The 20,000-nt window shown below is 37.8% G+C and overlaps 4 protein-coding genes across 7 annotated transcripts in view; 2 read left to right on the top strand and 2 right to left on the bottom strand.

The window, feature by feature from the left end:
• LOC138014271 (ribonuclease H2 subunit A-like) overlaps window positions 1-5,147 on the top strand; it is a 6,166-nt gene extending 1,019 nt beyond the window's left edge. The window contains 6 exon segments of the mRNA XM_068861313.1: window positions 471-597; window positions 1,197-1,284; window positions 1,358-1,495; window positions 1,761-1,845; window positions 2,015-2,139; window positions 3,352-5,147. Coding sequence (XP_068717414.1) covers window positions 471-597; window positions 1,197-1,284; window positions 1,358-1,495; window positions 1,761-1,845; window positions 2,015-2,139; window positions 3,352-3,495 — 707 coding nt within the window. The 3' untranslated portion in view covers window positions 3,496-5,147.
• On the bottom strand, window positions 4,691-12,915 carry LOC138014268 (uncharacterized). Of its 4 annotated transcripts, none has more exons than XM_068861307.1 (6): window positions 12,780-12,915; window positions 11,237-11,342; window positions 8,655-9,303; window positions 8,435-8,532; window positions 6,510-7,001; window positions 4,691-5,293 (listed from the first exon to the last, which is right to left on the bottom strand). In XM_068861307.1, exons 1-6 carry the CDS (start codon window positions 12,830-12,832, stop codon window positions 5,003-5,005), a joined length of 1,689 nt encoding a protein of 562 aa, XP_068717408.1. In that variant the 5' UTR covers window positions 12,833-12,915; the 3' UTR covers window positions 4,691-5,002. The 4 variants fall into 4 exon arrangements, with proteins under 4 accessions (XP_068717408.1, XP_068717409.1, XP_068717410.1 ...); XM_068861308.1 differs by lacking the exon at window positions 12,780-12,915 and adding an exon at window positions 12,046-12,773; XM_068861309.1 differs by lacking the exon at window positions 11,237-11,342 and having other exon boundaries at window positions 12,780-12,897.
• Window positions 12,916-13,254: 339 nt separating this feature from the next.
• Window positions 13,255-17,332, top strand: LOC138014267 (ankyrin repeat and SAM domain-containing protein 3-like). Its single transcript, XM_068861306.1, has 2 exons — window positions 13,255-13,768; window positions 14,773-17,332. The coding sequence occupies exons 1-2, from the start codon at window positions 13,260-13,262 to the stop codon at window positions 16,034-16,036; spliced, it is 1,773 nt and encodes a 590-aa protein (XP_068717407.1). The 5' UTR covers window positions 13,255-13,259; the 3' UTR covers window positions 16,037-17,332.
• A 1,915-nt stretch (window positions 17,333-19,247) lies between these two features.
• LOC138014270 (uncharacterized) overlaps window positions 19,248-20,000 on the bottom strand; it is a 9,946-nt gene continuing 9,193 nt past the window's right edge. Inside the window, exon 6 of the mRNA XM_068861311.1 lies at window positions 19,248-20,000. This exon is cut by the window's right edge and continues 295 nt beyond it. The gene's annotated coding sequence lies outside the window, so the exon portion shown is untranslated.

The raw sequence follows: 20,000 nt of genomic DNA, 5'->3' as shown, positions 1-20,000 counted from the left end.
CATGTCAAGCCTTCCACCTCCACTTTTCAATATTATTATTAATAATGCATCACATAATTTGGGTTTCTATTAAACTGCATGTGAGTTGGGGCATTTCATTAAGCCTCATTTACAATGTAGTATACATTCAAATAAAATAAAGCAACAGACAAACAATATAACAGAATGACAATGAGGTCTAATAGAAGCTAGAAAGCTTACTTGTCTTGTATGTCTGGTCTCATTAATGGACATACCATTCTATAAAAATAGGGACTATCATCAAACCAGAGTTTGATGGGCACATGAAGTGGCCATTCAAAAAATGCAAAGCTTGTTGAGTTCCCCTGGGCTATCTTGGTCTTTGTATTGCCCAGTCTCTTCCAGCAATGAAGGTGATTGTTTCTTATAAGGTTATTCCATTTCTTTAACTGAGAACTTTGTATGTTGCTACGTCTTAGCTCTATAAGAAACATGTTTTATTTTCACAGATTCTAAAACATTAACAGAAGAGCAGAGAGAGGATCTCTTTAAAATCATTGATGAAAACAAGAATTTCATGGGCTGGGCAATCAATATCTTATCACCAAACTACCTGTCCAATAGTATGTTGAGAAGGTAAGTATTGTTCTCCTTGTTGAATCAGAATGGAGTATTTCTTGTTCTGATATTCTCAAATTCACTGATCATCTAAACTTACTTTACTCTGTCCTCCACGATTTTAATCATCACTTTGTTTTTTTTTGTTTTTGTTTTTTTTTTTTTTTGGGGGGGGGGGGTCAGGAGTCAATAGGTTAACAACCTCTGCATCCACTTAACCCATTGACATCTCAAACGCCCTAGGACGCCCCCATTTCACGAGTAAAATTGTTTGGCTTCCAGGAGTCAATTATGGGTTTAAGGGAGGCAGTGTGGCCCAGTGGTTAGGGTGCTTGCCTTGAAATCCAGGAATCCCGGGTTCAAGACACGTTCTGACAACTGGTTGAATTTGTTCCCGGTAGTCCCTGGTTCAACTTCTCAGCTGTGCTTGTAAATAGAAAACTAGCTTGCCTCTGACCAGTTGGGATTCTTAACAGTTGTTGTTGAATGTTCTGTTCTGTTGTGATTGCATTTCATTGGCCCTGAAAAGTCCCTATAGGGAGTGGTCAATTAAGTATTTAAGTGTATGTTAAGGAGCTGTGTTACAAATAACTGAATCATTATTACTTTCTTGAAAGGACAAAATACAGTCTAAATGAGGTCTCCCATGATACAGCCATTGGTTTGATCAACCTTCTTCTTTCAAGCAACATCAATGTACATGAGGTAATGAATCATGTGCCTCCTCACTTCGCTTCTTTAGTGTGACACCAATAATTACCAGAATTAATTCTTGTAGATTTATGTTGACACAGTTGGAGTAGCTGACAAATATCAAGACAAACTGCAAAAGATATTTCCTGGAATTCAGATAACAGTCACTCCAAAGGCTGATGCAAAGTTTCCAGTTGTCAGTGCTGCAAGTATTTGTGCAAAGGTACAAAATTTAATTAGCTTATTTGGTTGGAGCAGTTTGGTCTGTATGGGCTTCGTGACACTTCAGGAAATTGGCCAGGTTGGCCTAGTATAAAGGCACTGGACTTCAATTCTGAATTTCTCAGGTTCAAATCTGTAGTAAATGGCCAGCTGGTCAGCCTCCTGGAAAATTTGTCGAGTTTGTCTGTCATCACTTGGCCCGAAAAGCCCCAAAGGGGAGTACTTATAAATTAGGTACATTAATTTTATTTTACTGTTGTTGTTAGGTTGCTCGAGATCAAGTTCTAAAAGAATGGAAATTTCCTGAGAACAATGAATTCAGTAGAGAACATGGCTCTGGTTACCCTTCAGGTAAAACACATTAAAATAATGTATATTGGTTTCTTCTTCTTTTGTAGCTACCAGGAAACAAGGTAGGCACTCCAGGTTGTCTGTAGGCCTCGAGTCAACCCCAAAGCTACAGTAGCTAATCCCTCTGAAGACCTACCTGTAATGCAAGTTATTTTTTTGATCACTTTAGATCCGACTACTAAAAAGTGGTTGGCTGAATCTACCGACAAGGTGTTTGGCTTTCCGCAACTTGTTCGGTTCAGCTGGTCCACTTGCAGTAATATCTTGGATAGTAAAGCAGTTCCAGTTCATTGGTAAGGCTAAAGAGATTAACACCATCATTGTGCTGGTGCACTGTTAGTGTACTACAGTACACACTATGTCACCAGGTTGTAAGAGTGTCTGTGGTGCTAATAGGCCCGTAGTGTGTGCAAAAATTTATCACGAAAAACAAGTCTGTTGGAAGCATTCTTGAGTTTCAACAAAGTGAGTCCCAAAGTCGGCAAGAATTTGTGATGTTGGTGAATAATAAAGCAGCTGCTATTTCCATAACAATGGAGTTACCTAGTGATAAATAACCTCGTCTAGGAGAGTCAACCTCAAGAGTTGAGCACATTTCTTGTCAAACTTTATAACACTTGAAAGGAAAAAAAACAAACTAAGAAAAACAAAAGCCTGGTGTCTTGCCATGATTTCGTTTCATGAACACGAAAGGTGTCTTGATCACGGCAGCAGCTGCAACATACTTGTGCAGTCAAAAGTACAATATAAAAATTGAACATAGCAAAAATCTCCCAAAATGTTTTCGCTGATGGTAACTTTTTATATTAGTAGTTCATGTCGCAATATTGTTGCTGATGGCAAAATATTTTATTCTCGATCAACACTTAAACCTTCCTTCTGCTCTTCCTAAAAACTGTGTATCAAATTTCTTTACTTTTACATCAAGATTTGTTTTGCATAAGGCAGGCTAACAAAATCTGTTCCTTGTTTAGTTTGAAATAGAATTTTCGGTCCTATGTTTCTGGCACAAAGTGGTATATTTTGAGGTCTCCCATCCTGATACTAACCCCGCTGGACAGGACTTTACTTCAGTGAACATTTGTCCTAGAAAGCTGTCAGACAATCAGAGTGCATGCTTAACCTTGTAGTGAAAAAGAAGTTGTAAGGGAACTTGAAAATGATCAACATGTCAGCCTCAAAGCCAATGTTTCTCAATTCCCTTTTATTTTCTTCTATCTTTCTGGGTTCAGTACTTTACTAATAATCACATGTCTCATCAGGGGGCTATTTACCTAAAACATCTACCATGGCACTATAATGATTTACGATACCAAAACAATATCACTACTAGGGCTACATATTATGCAAGCTCAGTTGTCAATATGGAAATAAAGCACTTTGTTACTGCACTACCACACTTACACAATGCGTGCCTATTTTTGCATCATGTCATAATGATGGTTGTTAAATTATTTCAAAGTGGACTTGCAACAGCAGAAACCTTATGTGCATTATTTTTTTCAGGATGATGATGACGATGACTGATGACGACCAGCAAAAGGAACTGCTGCCATCACTTCATTTTTTACTCCCAAAAGTGATAGTGTTGATCGTCAAAGACATCAGTTTTTCAAAGATCGTTGTTTGGAACATGTTGACACTTTCTAAAGACCAATCATTCACAAGTTTATTCTCTGTACAAAATATTTCAAACTACATACAGTTTCACAATTTCGATTAACATCTGACCAGAGACTCTTTTAAAAACAAAGATCAATTCCTGTAATGTTAAAAAAATGAATGCTGCATGATACAGTGATTACTTTTTGCCTCATTACCAAAACTTAAAGAAATTGACATGAGTGAGACCAGCCACTCAATATTGGTTTGCATTTGGTAATAATGACCGAAATATTAGTCTATCTTTCTTTAAAAAAAACAAAATTGATTCCTACAAGATACTTGTGTTATGTAATCATGCCTATGAGAGAAGTACAAAATTTATGGACAGAAGTACTTCAGGTATACCCAGTTTAGCAAGTCAGGTTTATTATGTATAAATTAAATGTCATGACCCCTCTACCCTCTCTACCCTGCAAGCAGAGTCTCTTTCGATCTTCCTAGATAAGTTGGGAAGAGGAAAGTAGAGTCTGCTCGCCGCCTGCACATTTCCTATTGCTGGTTTTCACTCACGTGATCAACAGCCATGTTTTTCAACGAAAACAAAAGGAAGCGTTTGCATAATAATAGAGTTAAATTCCCGGAGGATTTGGTCGGGGCACCAACATGGCCGCCTTTTCTTTGTTTAGGGCACCAACATGGCGGTCGTGACGTCATGTGAAAACCGAGAATTGAGCATGCATTAAAAATGTAAATGTATCCAGATATTTTTTAAAAACACTGGCAAAAACACGACAATCAAGGAATCATTTCATTGGAAACTCAAGATAGTCCATACTCTTAAATTCCATGACACAAAGGAAAAACTCATGGGAATTCTAACAGTTAAAATTGCCACGCTGTTGTAACTTTCAAAATATTGATGATGCATGGTGATTGATCATGGGCAAAAATTAAAAAAAAAAGGTTTGACAAGTCGAAACTGGACTGACTCATCCAATTCTTTGGATGAGCAGCAAATCAAAGAAAGTGGAGGCGGCAAGCAGAGTCTACTTTCCTCTTCCCGAATTATCTAGGAAGATCGAAAGAGACTCTGCTCGCAGGGTATGACCCCTCAAGAGAGCAAGATTATTTTAATACTTATACATGTAAGGTACCTTTTACACTGTACATAGCAGAACATGAACATTTTCAATGTTATAATGCATTGCTAAAAATAGTTTAAAATTAATTAAACTGATAATTCACAACACTGATTTGTCATCACTTTTATTAATTAAATCAGACAAGCACAATAAGCTCATGTGCAGCATACAGATTTCTAAAAAGTATATAAAATTGTCCCTCCATTAATAATGATGATGACATTTTGTTAAGAAATAAGTAAAACACCGATCTGTAGTGAAACAATTGGCGAAGCAGTTTGAAATAGAGGTCCTGCTACGGTGCATCCAAATTATAAGAGCTTCGTAATAAAATAATAATTAATACCCTTGCTTCAAGTAAGGTGACATAGATTTTAAATCCTTTGCTATGTTATATCTTAAATGTCTCTTTAGTAGTGTAGATGCTTAAATATATTTTCTACAGTTATAACAACACCCACTACACCTCCGACAACACCAAACAGGATGAAGACAATGTCCTTGATAACCACACACACAGAGTTGGTGTTTTTGAATAAAACAAGGTGAAAAGTGCAAGGTAATATGTAAGCCAGTACTGAACTTCCTAATGAGCCAATCAGGGCATTCACGTAGGCAAATTCATCCTTTAGGAGAACAGCAATTCCCGCTGTTATGAGGACCAGCGCTGTGCGAAGCAGATTCCTCTTCCAAGCTGCTGTCTGCAGAAAAGAAAGAACAGAACACAGAAGGTTGAAGCAAAAAAAGCCTAAATAGGCAAAGCATGTAATGTATCAAAATTGGTGAGCTTTACAAGAAGACTGGAAATCAAATCTAGTTTGTGATGAGAATGGAGATGTGAAACACCCACCCAGAGAAAAGCATCATTGCAACAAAGCAAAGACGTCAACCAACAAATTCAATGAACATGTCACAGCCTTGGTTTAATAATAATTATTATTAAACCTGGTCCACAAATTTCATGGAAAGCAAGCACTTTCATTGCAAAAAAAGACCCTGCTTACTTCAATTTGCATGCATCACAACTGTACAGGTACCAGTATTCTAAAATGTCAGGTCTCTTTATTTGCACATTTATACTACAAGAACTATTCAGTCTACTGAGAAGTGAAGGACCTCCACTTCAGTGAATAGTTCTTAATTATTACTAATACATGTACAGCAGGAAATAAAAAAGGGAAAGGAAAGGAACTTTGTTTAAGTGTCTAGTGGTTCTAGCATTGGAGCACTAATTGGGGACACTGTCAACTGCTATAAAAAATTAATGGACATCAAGTCAAATCAAATGTTGGTTTTTGAGGAGAGACAAAAATTGGAGTACCCAGAGGATCTGACCTACTGCTCAGAATTTTTTATAGTCCTGTAGGTCTTATATATAGTTTCTTATCTAACCTCAATATATTGCTAACCCCAACATTTCCCTTATTGTTGGCAAGAGGTAGCCAAATGCGTAGACTTAACCGGACACTTGCATGCATACAGTCAATTGTAAGTGATTAGAAAGGGGAAATATACCCAAACGTTCAGAAATTCCCTTTTATTTTTCAAAACGTTTGGCACTCAGGCTTGTCCCACACATACTTGACAGCTTTTCAATGGTGTGTTCACTGTGATGTTTGAATTAACGGCAAGAGCATTGAAGGAATTCTTTAATGGAGGTTAGGGTAAATGTAACTGTTAATCTAGCTTTCAGGAGCAAAGTTTAGGACACACTTTGTGTCAGACCTTAATCTATGAAGAGGCAAAAACTAATATTGTCTATTCCTAGCCAGGAGGGATTTTTTAAGAGGAAGAGGACACTTGTCAAAATCAGCATGCATCTGATTGTGCACATTTCTGGACAAAATTATCTGTTTCTACTTTGGATGCCTGCATGCTGGGGTGCTAGAAATGTCATGTCATCATCACCATACTAACCTTATACTGAAGTATCTCTGAATCTTTAGGTAAAAGAACCTCAGTCTCCGGGTCATTACGTGCAGATGCAGGCTCAGATGCTCCAGTGGAATGGTAGGATCCACTAAAGTAAGGCTCAATTGAAGAATTAGATACACCTATATTTGGATTCTCAGATGTATTAATACTTGGTCCGGCAATGAGCCTATCTAAGTGTGACTTGCTTCTGGAATGTACTTTAGTGAAGAATATTGACTCCATAATTTCAATGACTGGGTAGAGCTGCAGGGGATATGTCATTACTACTGCGATAACAAGTGTGATACGAATAATCTGCGCTAGAAAATCTGTCTGCAGGGTATTTGTAACAATCTGTGGAACGTCACTGCCGTAAATCATGTACCCAAGCATGCCAAATGACCCAAGGATGACAGAGACCATTGCAATAGTCAAGTGCAGATAAAGTGGAAAGCGAGGTCTGTTCTCCGCCATGCTTGACTCTATGGGTATCACCTACAGCCATAAACAATTAGAAATCATCAGAATGAGTATCTACCATCAACTGAGAAAACCATGATTTCTGAATTATTTAGGGATATTGAATGGGCAGTGAGCTGATAGGGTAAATACTGTATTTCACAGGAAAGACATCTTTTACACATACTTTGGTGAGAGAAGCTGTTTTGCTAGCCAGCAAGGCTTTGGTTGTGACATTTACATCAATAGCTAGCTGAGACTAACATAGCCAGTTTCAGAATTGCTGTTCCCCCATTTCAAAACGAATCAGAAACCATTAATAATAATAATAATAATAATAATAATAATTATTATTATTATTATTATTATTATTATTATTATTATTATTATTATTATTACTATTATTATTATTATTATTATTAGCTGCCTCTTTTCATGCTAGGGATTTGGCAGAAAGAATTCTTTGAAATTGAGTAACAGTAACTACTAATAATTATTATTGATTGCCATTGGTCTTTGTGCTTCAGTTTATGATCAGTAATTGTTTCTGTACCAAAACTGTTGATTAATATGTTTCTGGGTCTTGCACAATCTCTGATACTCAGCTTTGAAAAACAAAATGCTATACCACCAGGTTTTATGACCAGGTTTACCTAAATTGTCTAGTCTGGGCTGTGGTTCTGAAGAGTGAGGGATCCCCTATTCTATCTTTGGTGACTTAAAAATCTTCTCACTTTCCTTTCACTTTTGTTACTGTTTTAAAATCAAAACTGAACTAGTTTTAAACGTTTTAAACCAAGAAAAGATTTGAACCACAACAAGGATTTTGTCCTGTAATTCATTCATGTTTTCACACTAATATTAATGTTACCATCTCTACTCTGAAAAATTTTCCCAATACAATCCTCAAATCCACAATTCAGATCCATTATTTAACAATTATTCACCGAAGTGGAGGTGAATAGGGGTGGATATTTACTGAGCCGCGATTCAAGTGGTGAGGTCAATATCCACCATGTTCACCGACACTGAGGTGACTAATAAAAAGCAAACCCAAACACTACTTTGTTCTTTGTAAAATGTGGTTGGAAATTTTAAATCTCAGGCACAGGCTACTCAGAGGAAACTCAGAGTTAGCCAATCAGCGTGGGCGGAGAGCACTATTCACTTGTGTGATATACCAGCCTCTCTTTCATTGTACCATTCATGAACATACAAAGCCTGAAGTTCAAATAATTTGATATTGAACTATTGATCAATCACATTTGCTTTGAAACTTAGCTGACTGTTAAAAACAGAAGCTGACAAAAGGTGAAAAATCAGACAGTTACAGCACTGAAGATGACCAGGTGAAACATTTTGGAACTCTGAAGTCCATATGTTTGTGAAGGTGCAATGATTGGTGTATACCACTTGTCTTGAAAGCTGATGTTATAGTTGATAACTATAACTTTCATAACATAACTCACTGTTCCAATTCCCTCATATGCTCCGGTCAACTGGCCAAAAAACACTGGAAAAGTGAACCACTTAAAGAAAGTCACATCTTTAGGCTTAAAATGGAAACCTATGGAAAAAAGACATCTACTATCAAATTATGTTATCTTCCAATTTTTAAATTGGAAGACAAAGCACCTTTATCCCTACTATGAGTGCAAGTTTAACATCATTATTACCATTGATCCTTACCATGCAACAGGAATGCAAGAAGGCCTAAAAATCCAGCAAGTATTGTTACATTGGCTATACCACTTATGGGTCCAAGTTTACGAATACTTCGCGTGTAGGCCATGAGAACTAGGAAAGGAAAAGGTATCAGAAGAAGAAGGACAAAGAGAGGTGCTGTCGGCACCGCTTCCAGTGGTGGTACCATGGTAGACGAATTAATTAGCTTGCTAGTGACTGGGTGACCTGTGATTACTTCATTCAGACTTTCCATGACATGATTTCCTGTGTCCATAAGAGTTTCATTTGTCGAAGGTTTTAAATGTGCCAAAATCTGAGCTTTATATGAAAGAGGAAACATTTCTGCTATCGTATTTCCTATGAATATAAAATAAGCCGTGCAAAATCCAGTCTGTGTTATGACCAATGCGATGTTCACAATTCTGTATCCCCATGGTCCAATGGCTATGTTTCCAATGTCACCTAGTGTCATTTCTTTTTCAATTGTCTCCTTAACTTTTTCCATCTCTTCATAGCATGCCTCTGTCTGTAGGACTTGGTATTTTGAAGATGAGTGCAACACCATTTCAACGGCTGCATTCTTACATTTGATTATCAGCTGACAGCAATGGTCTGTTACGATCGCTATAACTAGTAGTCCAATCACACCCAACTAAAAACAAACAGGAACCAGATTACTATGCCAGTTAATACTATTACACCCTTTCTTCCCTAGAGTTAAGGCAGCAATCAAACAAAACCTTTATGTTAACAAAAAGATATCTTTCACTCACCCTGGAGTTGTGAGAGCAATTTTCCTCTGACCTTGAAAAAGTGTTTGCACTTTGTCTCAGACCAATGTTTGGCAATATTAAATTTTTCTTATTCCCACAAAGGAAACTCCTAACAAGGGCAGTAAACAATTTGATTGTCCAATCACATTACTGCATTTCAAATTACGTCAAAGCGAAATGCTGATCGCTTTCCATGGAGAGATGAATTTGTTTTCATCATTCCATGTTTGCTAAGCCAATGAAAATTTGCACTTGTTTGCTTTTGTTCAATAAGCCAATTAAATGTTTTGCATTAATTGTTTACGTTCTGTTTTTACGTTTATTTTTCAAGGTCCTATGAAAGTTGCTCTATTAACCCATTCACTCCTCACTCAGGAGCCCCAGATCACCCCCCAGTTAACGAGTAACATTGTTTTGCACCAGAGTAAAATCTGTTTAGCCTCACTCCCAGGAGTCAATGGGTAAAGGGTACAGGTAATTCAATAACGTTTGATGATGGAGATAGCCTTTTGAATGCTGGCAAACGAAATTGCATTTGTCGCCGCAGAAGCATTTCATGCATGAGAAAATAATGGCTTCTTTGATTTGGAAACTTGTTACTGCATGTACCGGTAACAGTTGACAAAATTTGAATTTGCCTTGTGAGAAATTAGCGGGTTGATCCTTTTAGAGTCCTCAGGTTTCAATATTTAGTAAGACAGTTTAGACCGGGCATTACCTTACGATCCACTGAACCTGGAAACTAATCTCCAGGGACACTGGATGCTAGAACGTAGAGATTTGTAAAGGAGGTTGGTGTGACTGGTCATCATAGAAGACTAGAGATTTGGAGGCATGAAAACAATACTGTTACAACCACAAGCATGAGTTTATTTTCAAGAGAAGCAGTTAAGTCTACAAAACGGTTATTTCAAAAAATGTGCACATAACACCTTGGGTTAAGATGCTTTTTGAAAAGAAGTTAAATCTTTGGGATTTCCTTTTTTACTGCCATTGATCATGTTAACTGCACATGACTTTCTCTCTAATTAAGCCCACCCCTACCCTCCAAAGAAAAATCGTCTTTCTATAAAGCAAAATCATTTATTTAATACCTCGGTTGCTTGGACACCCAACAATATCAAATCAATCAATCGATAATAAGCGCTATTAATAAATGGCAATGATGTTGGAAATCAATCAGGTCATGACTGAGTCGGATGTCGATGAAAACATGGTTGATGCAGATGACGACACGAACATTGATATAGAACTATAAACTTGCTGTTTTTGCTGCATTAATAGTAAAGGTCCTTATTTTAATGAGGGTAACAAGTGACAGTCAACTAGAGTTACCGATGAACTTGTGGCCCTCGGTGCACACCTTTTACCCCCCTTCCTCCATCAATGCTCCATTTTACAGGTATTCAAAGCGACAGCAATACGGATCGGAGGAAAGTCAAAACAGACTTCGATCAAATGAGATGGAGATCGAACTGGCGACCTCCAGCTCAGAAGGCCGCACACTAACCGACTGAGCTACGCCTGCCTCTCTGTTTATAGAACTATAAACTTACTGTTGTTGCCATGTTGATATAGAACTATGAACTTTTACTTGGATTTTCTAGTTGTTACAGTGAACTTGAAATAAACTCCCTCTCTAATAAACGCCTCATATCTATTTAACGCCTCCCCTTACACCCCGAATAATTAATAAATGCCCTGGTATTGAAACCCAGAAATCAAATTGATTGCTTCGTCCTCTTAGTGATCTGATTAATGGCAGTGAGAGAAATAATGAAAAGGGTGATAAATGTTGAAAGAGGTTCTTACCACAAGTCCACTCTGATAAAAAGCAAATGGTAAAGACAGATAGGCTGTGCCAATAAAGGCCTTTAAAACGTTAGCAAAATCAGTGAACTGGTGCCAGACTGATGGCCTGTTGTATGCAAAATAAAGTATCACAATGAAACGAGTTCTGTAAGCAATGAAATAGCCATGTCATTATGCACCTACCAACGTTAAGCCCCAGGGAGGGGAGGTTGGGCTAACCACTGGAGTTTGATCTTGAGGTCTGTCCCCTGGGTAGGGGTTTTGATCCTATGTGACGTCCCCAGGCTAGCGATTTTGATCATACAAAGGACATTTTACCACCTTCACTTGCGGCTGGGTGGACATTTTGACCACTTTTTTTGTCCCAGGGGTAGGGAATTTGAAATTTTTTCAATGAAAATGTCAAAATCCCCACCCCATGCCTCATTGGGTAAACATTTAGAGGGAGAAAATGATGCAAATTCTTGGAGGCCATGCTCAAATCTCCAGGCCCTATACCTCCTCTCAAATAATATGTATGTGGTCCTGCCTTCTTTCTACCTAACCCCATAGACCAATTCGGCTAACCCAGTGTTGTACCCAATTCAAATCTTTTGGGAATAAAACGTTTTGTTCCAAGTATTTCCATCTCATTTAAATGTGAATGCTTCATTGTCATGCAAATTCAACACACAAAGAATCTTAACCACGAGAGATTTGAATTGGGTACAACATTGAGTTAGCCGAATTGGTCTATTGCATCAGGTTTCTGCCTCTAAATGATGACTAAGCCCTTTTACTTTTCTTCAACCTTTCATTATTACACTCACCCTGATAATCTGGCTGACATAAGGTAAAGCTAAATTAATTTATTAATTGATTGTTGGTTGCATTATCTGGTGTTGGAATCAATAAGCTGCCTGATTGATGTGTGAGCCATTACAATCAACCCAAATAATCCAATCATGAATGTCGCGCTTTGAGATGGGATAGCAAATCAGGTACCATACATCAAGTACTATGAAAGACCCTTGAAATACCGCTTAACCACGCTTCAATTGAAAGTAAAAAAAACACGAAGAAGAGGGAACTAGAAACAAAAATTAACTTGTTCTGCTTGTATTACCGAGGTCCCTTTAGTAAGTAAATAAGTCTTCTCTCTATCGAAAGCGACCAAAAGTCAAATGGACGGTTTTCGACTGAGCACCCTTCGAGGGTAATCCAATTTAACCCATTATGGCAAATCACTTCGGTTAAATTAAAATATTGCATAAACCGTTTCCTGCTTTCTTCAGCTAGTCATTCCGATCATAAGAAAAGGTATGACTGATCATGAAAGTGCAAAAGGGTTGACAGATACACAAAAATGGATCTATAACGAAGGGAAATTGAATCGATCGCGGTAAGGGGAATCCTTCTTTGGGTATTCAGCTGTCAAGCTGCAACGGTGTTAGGTAAATTAATATTTATGCCGTGAAAATGAAAGCGCCCGCTGAATCCACCAGGCTCAAAAAATTTGATTATTACGCTTAATGACTCGATATTTGGACAACCATACTCTGACCTCACAATAGCGGCTTGAGATGACCTGGATGATACAGATACGTAACCAGTCATGTTTGCATCTCTTCCCAAGTGTTTGCACTACCGTATTCAATAGACATCTACTGGAGTCGGGAGAAAGAACGAGCAGTTTCTATCACGTGATAAAGTACCAGTGACATGTGATGGTGTGGTCACAATACTGCTAATGGCACTTCCAGAGAATTTCTGAAGTCAGATGAAACTCCGTTATCTCATGCACAATAAGTTCATTTTGCCCGAAATTTATGCAAACGTCGACTTTGTGCAACCTCCACAACACATCTTCAAAATTAGGCGGAAGTATAGAAATGCTTTAGAGCTTCCGGGAATTTTTATTTTTGCCCACCCACAAAAATCGCGCTCTGATTGGCGAAGGCCTCGTTGCGTGGTCTGTGGTATGGTTTAAAGAATGAGCTATTCAACCGAACCAGGGAAAACCATCTAAAAAGACTTAAATATTATGGCAGCAGCAACGGACTCTTCGCAATCGAAAGGTCGTTCATCTAATTCCAAGTTGATCAAAGTAAATGACTGCAGCAATCTGTGGAATGATGATGAAATTGTCAAAATGGATCTTTGTACAGCGTGCTCTGTTGGTCAATACAGCTGTGTTCAGCAATTCCTAGCGGACGGAATAGAAATAGTTGACCTCGATCAGTACAACCGCGACGGGTGGACGCCACTAATGTATGCCGCTTATGTTGGGCATGATAACATTGTCAACCTACTTCTTGATTTTCCCGTGGACGTCAATGCGCGCTCGAGAACGAAGAAGAACTACGGAGCCACACCGCTAATGCTCGCTTCCAGCTGTGGGAACGAAACTGTCGTTTATTTTCTTCTACAGAATGGTGCAAAGATCGATGCTCAGGATAACAGAGGATGGACTAGTCTGTTTTACGCCACCTACCAAGGACATGTAAATGTTGTAAAGATGTTGCTAGAAAATGATGCTAACAGAGAGATTAGGTAAGTTTTAACGAAATTCATAGTTCGTAGAGGGGTCCGCTCTACGAACTATGCGAAATTAAAAAAAAAAAGTCTTAAATTTAAAGTACACCGCTGGAACTGATTGATGCATTAACACATGCACTCGCAAAGTATATTGGTCCTTCCCCCTCTCCCCCTCCCCATACCATTGTTGATAGTGTGATGCAAAATAATGTGCAAGCCTTTGGATATGTTTTTCATCAACGTAGGAATATGGGCAGGGGAAGTAGGAAGAATTTAATCTTTATCTTTATCACACAGACAAATTGGAGCATCACATTTTCCCAACTAGTATTGTCCAAGATAATTGTAGTTTATGGGGAATTAAGATATCATTGGCGTCACCTATTGTCATTGTACCAACCAGAGCCTCATTGCTTGTTGAAACAGAGGGTCTTTTGTTCCTGTGGCTGGCACATTTGAATAACAAAAGCAATGTTTTTAACCATTTTTTTTCCCTATAGTAATATTATTGTTTTAGTTACTTGTAAAGATGGATTTGTAAATTCATTTTAGTTACTTCAAAATGTACTAACCTCATTCCCAGGGTCTCTCTCAACAATGGAGGAAGAGAAGAGATACCCTGGGAACAAGGTTGAAATTGTGCTGGTAAATTGCTTGCAATAATTATTGTTCGTTCAATAAACTGTTCCAAAAATATTGAATTAATTGATTAAGATTAGGTTGGATTCCTGAACTATATAAATCACAAGAAGAAAAAATGGCCAACCTTCGCTGTTTTAGAAATTGATCCTATGCATTCTCCATGAAAAGTTGGCTGCACAAGGAAGAGATTGTTGTTTGTTGAAAATTTCAGGTCAGCGCAAGTCAGACCTGGAAAGCCAAAATGTGTTTATGTCTAGGCTTTGTGGAGGGGATGAGAGGAAGATATTTTCTAAATCAGCCTGGTTTAGACTTTACTTGAATGATTTGTTGTCTTAATAAGCTAATGTGTGGTCTTTGTTTTCTCTGCCAAAACATAGAGAATATGATATGGAAATGACGCCACTTTTGGTGGCTGCCAAAGAAGGACATGAGGTTATATTTGAAGTGCTTCTTAGACATAAGGCAAGCCTTCAAGCCAGGACAAAACTTGCAGAAGATGCACGTTCTCTGGCTCTCCGGCATGGAAACAATACTGTTGTTAATATAATTGATTACCAGCTGCTTCAACATCAGCCAAACTATTTGCTTCGAAGTGAACCTGGTCTGTCACCCGACAGTACAAGTGATGGAAATGACATTGATACTCAAAGCAAAGTATCTGGTTGGCTCAAAGATAAGTATGCTATTCCCATAACTGGTATCCGTGATGGTCCAGAGGCCTTTGCCAAGCTAATGTGTGGTCAGAATGAGGGCAAGCCAATTAATATTCCCACTCCATTGGGAAACCAGATTCATACAGCTCATGTAGTGGGAAGCCCAAATCATCTTCCTGTTACTCCTGATGGAACAGTCGGAAGTGTTGAGGAGCATTTTTTTATCAACTGCGGAAGAACAGTTGAAAGTGCCAGTTTGCATAAGCAGTTGCAGAAAGTGAATAGCGCAGAGACTTTTGAAAGAAACAAAAGTTCACTACAGCATGGCAATGGCATGCTACAACCTCAACCAACTATTGCAGGATTCCTAGAGGAACTGAAATTGACAAAATACCTTCCAGATTTTGAGAAAAATAAGATTGATTTCAGTACCTTGTTGACTTTCACAGATAAAGACCTCAAAGACATTGGGATTACATTATTTGGGCCTAGGAGGAAAATATTTACAGCCCTCTCTCACTGGAAAGAGGAACCCAGTGAACCAAGTAGTGACAGCAAAGCTATGGAGAAACTCAAATTGCAAACAGGAGAAACAGAATTTAATCTAGCACAGCTAACTTCTGAAGTAAAACAGCTGCAACTTCACCTCAGCCAAGAAAAGGATTTGAGGCTCTTTGTGGAAGGCTGTCTGATGGAAGAAAAGGCAAAGTTACAGGGGATTTACTGTAGAGTTGGCAAGCTTCAAGAACATTGGAAACACATGGAGGGAGAAGTGGAAATGTTGAAAGATGTCAATAAAGAATTGGAAAACCATACTAACTTGGCTCAAGATTGGGCAAGAGAACTGCATGATAAACTGCACGGTTGTATCACAAATCTAACTGGCCTTGTTCACCAAAGTTTAACTGGAATTAGCTCCATTTCACTTGGAAGTCTTCACAATCATTCAGGGAATTCATCTGAATCTTCTGGAAACTCGAGCTGTTAAATTAGTACAATGACGACAAAACGTTATGAAATCATCTCTCTTTTATTCAAATTTGGGAAGTATCATGCATAATTAGTGTAACTTGGACAGTTTATTTTTGACAATAAATTTGGAGGCAGTTAACTTGACAAGATTATGTACATTTACTCACTGATTTAATTAAAATATACTCTGTCTTAATTAATGCAGCCTATTGATTTTAAAATTACATGTACTTCTACAATGCTGCACAACAGATGTGCCTCATCATGCTGTAGCGTGTTGAGAGGCCACCATCTCTTGATTTGGTCAATGTGCTTTAATTTACATGAAACATGCTGGTGGCATGTCTGTGCTAGAGATGTTAAATTTAACTAGGCTATGCTCCTACTGCTGTTTGGAGGCAAGTACATCCAGTTTGGTGGTTATGTTAGCACAATTTATTACACATCACTTGTTTATGGCAAAAAGGGGAAAAGGTACCACTGTAAACTAATTTTTAACGTCATGAAAAAGGTTGCTGTTATTCATTGTGGTGAAGTACAATAATAATAAAGTATTCTCATTTGTCTCACAAGGTGGTCACTTCTGATGTAGATCGCACTGTTTCCACTGCATACTGCTAGTCTTCATCAGGCGATGAGGTGGACTGGTTACGCCAACCAATCACAGCGGAGCATCCTGCTTAAGCGGTGACGCGTAACCAGTTAACCTCATCCTCTGATGAAGACTAGCAGTATGCAGTCAAAACGTCACGATCTACATGTACATCACAAGTGACCACATCGTGAGACAAACGAGAATACTTTATTATTAACTTTAAATGCTTTGTATACTTTTCATATTCCTTTGAAGTAGGGATTAAAATATTCAAAATTTATTCGCCTCAGGCTCAGTGATTATCGGTGAATATTCACCGAGACGAAGTCGAGGTGAATATTCACCGATAATCACTGTTTTATCATAAATACACAGGTTATTATTTCAAAAAAGAGAGAAAAAAAACATTTCAACACAAAATCATCTTCACTTAAAGTGGCAAAACGACTACTGGTAGCCATTTTGTCCATCGAGGTGATTATCGGCTGATAATCAGAGATAGCGAGCCAATGAGAGCGCGCAATTTTGTATAATCACCTGTGTTTTTATACTAATAATTATTATTTTATATTGTTATCAATTAAAAACTGGCAAAACCACTTTTGCGATAGGCAACAACTACTTAATTTAGAACTTGACGTGTAATGAATTTTAATTCATTATAACAGTCATTTCTTACATCAATGAAGATAATAAACCAAACAGTGATTTTAAAGGTTAAATTTTTCACGTTAAGAGTAGAGTTTTGAATGAAATATCCAATATATCAGAGGTTTTATTCGGTCTTGCAGGTCAAGGTCATAACATAGAACATACTAGACTTTTCCCCTTTGTCTTTAACCCATTGATTGCAAGGAGGGAGACTAAATAGATTTTACTCTAACGCCAAATGATTTTACTCATCCGTTATAACTCCCATACAAATCCACGGAAAATATTGTTCTGAATTGTGAAATGAAATTGTATCCAATACAGTCAATTTGTAAGTATTCAGATAAAACGCTTAATTGGGTTGACATTTAAACTGCACCAAAATTTACGAGATGACATGTTGACAGTGCTTTAAAATTAATTCCAGGTTGTCCATTTCAAAAGCTGGGCAACCAAACCCATGAATTAGGTTGCCCCGATAAATCCTTGGTTGCTCAGTAGAAAACCCCCTGCAATTAACACAGCACTCCTTGTTGAGATGCAATCACATTGCAATGGAGCTTTCAGTATCCCTTAGGGCGTGAGCCTGGGTTTAAGTAATAGGGTCTTTGATCTGCATCACCTGTATGTTTGTGACATTGTCTCTTGCATTTTCCTATCTGACAACATTTTATAAAAGCCACAGATATTCAAAACATGCGAAAATGTTCAGCGGCAGTAGAGTAATTATTGTTAACTTCACACTGCTATCTCACATTTACAATAGAAAACCGACAAGTGAGTCAGGTGCTGCTTATGTACATGTAATTCATTTTCTTTTTTTGGTTGGGTTGTCTATGGTCTTTTTCTCGGGCAAACAGGCTGTTTCTTTTACCAAGAACTGCTCGCCCAGTAAACTTTCTGGTCGTATGGGGAAACCGGACGACCACTAATTTCAAGCACTGCATGTAGCCCGATTACATTGTGTTCTTCTATCATTAACTTTCATCAATAACTGTTTAAAATAAATTTTGCAAGAGACCTTTAATACCATCTTTCCAAAAGAAAGATCGCAAAGAAATTAAAAGTTCCCACCTTTCTGTCCTACCTCGCAACAACGACATGTATCCCAGCTCAATCACTTACACTCGGGTTAACAAAGTGAGTTACCCTGCATTTGTGTTATAAGAATTGGGTTGGTTAACCCACTTTAAACAGGTCACCATGGTTTTTCTTTTCACCAGACCCCTCTCTCTAATACCCTCTTTGGTGGATGCAACAGTGCTTTCAACAAAATCTTTTCCTGGCATAGTTTGATGCTACTCTGAAAGTCTGGTTTGAAGAAACACTACTGTCTAGTGGCTTCATCAGGGGGTGTTCAATGGTCTTGGAAGGGTCCTTTCATATACAATGCAGATAGAAGTGATCCTCACACTTAGCTGGACAATAGACCAATTTCGATATTATTAAAATTCAGTCGTTAACAAAAGATATCATCTCGAGGCTCTGGGGAATAAACTCATACAAATCCTTACATTTATTCCCCAGAGCCTCGAGCTGATGCCTTTTGTTTAGGACTGAATTTTAATATATCGAAATTGGTCCATTAAAACAATTGTCTCCTATAGAAACCTGAAAAATAGCTTCAACAGGATTCAAACCAAGGGCCTCTGTGATCCCAGTGCAATGCTCCAAGTTATTGATTTTTACACCTTAACTAGTTTTTCCATTGATAACATGTCAAATGACAAATGACCAGCTCCCAACGTCAGTGGCTTCATTATGATAGCTCAGTTGGTTAGAGCGTCGCACCAGTATCGCAAGGTCAAGGGTTCAAACTCTGTTGAAGTCCTGAATTTTTCAGGCTTCTCTACGCAATAATTGCTAAAATCGCATTCATAACTGCAAGGATGATAGCTTCACTTGCTTTCATATCTGCAGTTCAATAATTATACGTGTAATTCATTTCATACATGTATATCATTGCATCATTGACAACATGTCAGTTATAAAAATCGCAGTGATTTCAGCTGTTTAATGTAGCAAATTGCGAAAATAAATAAACATAACCCAGATGAGACATAATAAATTATCATAATAGGCCACTTACAAGGGACACAAAAAGTACTTTTCAATTAACGGTATTGTTTAAAATATTAGCTTGAATCAAAGTATTTCTCAAATGTTTGGGGGGGAAAAAAGAAGTCCTCTCTGTAGCTAATGGGAAATTGTTCTTTTAAAATAAGTAACACTTTCTTTTCACCCTTTCACCCTTGTAGAATCACAAAAATAATCTATAGTATATTATTGCATCCGCTTAGTTACTTTTTTGGCCGTAACTTCATGTGCAAATTCAAGTCTCACATTTTGATGGAAAAAAGATAGCTGGAAAAGAAATCAAACTTAAATTTAGGAGGCCAGGACCAGTCACCCATAAGAAATCACATTTTAAATAAATACCAAATTTGATCAAAGAAACTTAAGCCATGCCCACTTCACTTTGTAATTAAAACAGATTTCTGGGCATACAGAAAGTTCCACGATAAAATCTTTCAATATAATAAGAAATTCAGCACTGATAAATGTAGACCCATTCCAAAACAATTTCTATTTACATATCTGTTTCAAATTATTCAAATCAGCCCTTAGGGCTGGAATAAAAACAAGTGTATTTTTCATAATTATAGTGACCATTTTGGAAAATGCACATGTAGACACTTTACCAAGTCAACTACTTAAATTTGATCTGTTGTTT

This window comes from Montipora capricornis, chromosome 8 (genome assembly GCF_036669925.1).
Source record: "Montipora capricornis isolate CH-2021 chromosome 8, ASM3666992v2, whole genome shotgun sequence".
Taxonomy (NCBI): domain Eukaryota; kingdom Metazoa; phylum Cnidaria; class Anthozoa; order Scleractinia; family Acroporidae; genus Montipora; species Montipora capricornis.
The sequence above is the reverse complement of the archived record's forward strand: the minus strand, read 5'-3'. Positions and strand labels throughout refer to the sequence as shown.

Excerpts from the sequence above, each read along its gene's own strand:
- LOC138014268 (XM_068861307.1), bottom strand. The coding sequence starts at position 12,832 with ATGACTGGTTACGTATCTGTATCATCCAGGTCATCTCAAGCCGCTATT. Across the intron at positions 11,343-12,779 it reads TCTCAAGCCGCTATTGTGAG|GCCATCAGTCTGGCACCAGT; the intron begins GTCAGAGTATGG and ends TGCATACAACAG. Across the intron at positions 5,294-6,509 it reads CAGAGATACTTCAGTATAAG|ACAGCAGCTTGGAAGAGGAA; the intron begins GTTAGTATGGTG and ends TCTTTTCTGCAG.
- LOC138014267 (XM_068861306.1), top strand. The coding sequence starts at position 13,260 with ATGGCAGCAGCAACGGACTCTTCGCAATCGAAAGGTCGTTCATCTAAT. Across the intron at positions 13,769-14,772 it reads GATGCTAACAGAGAGATTAG|AGAATATGATATGGAAATGA; the intron begins GTAAGTTTTAAC and ends GCCAAAACATAG.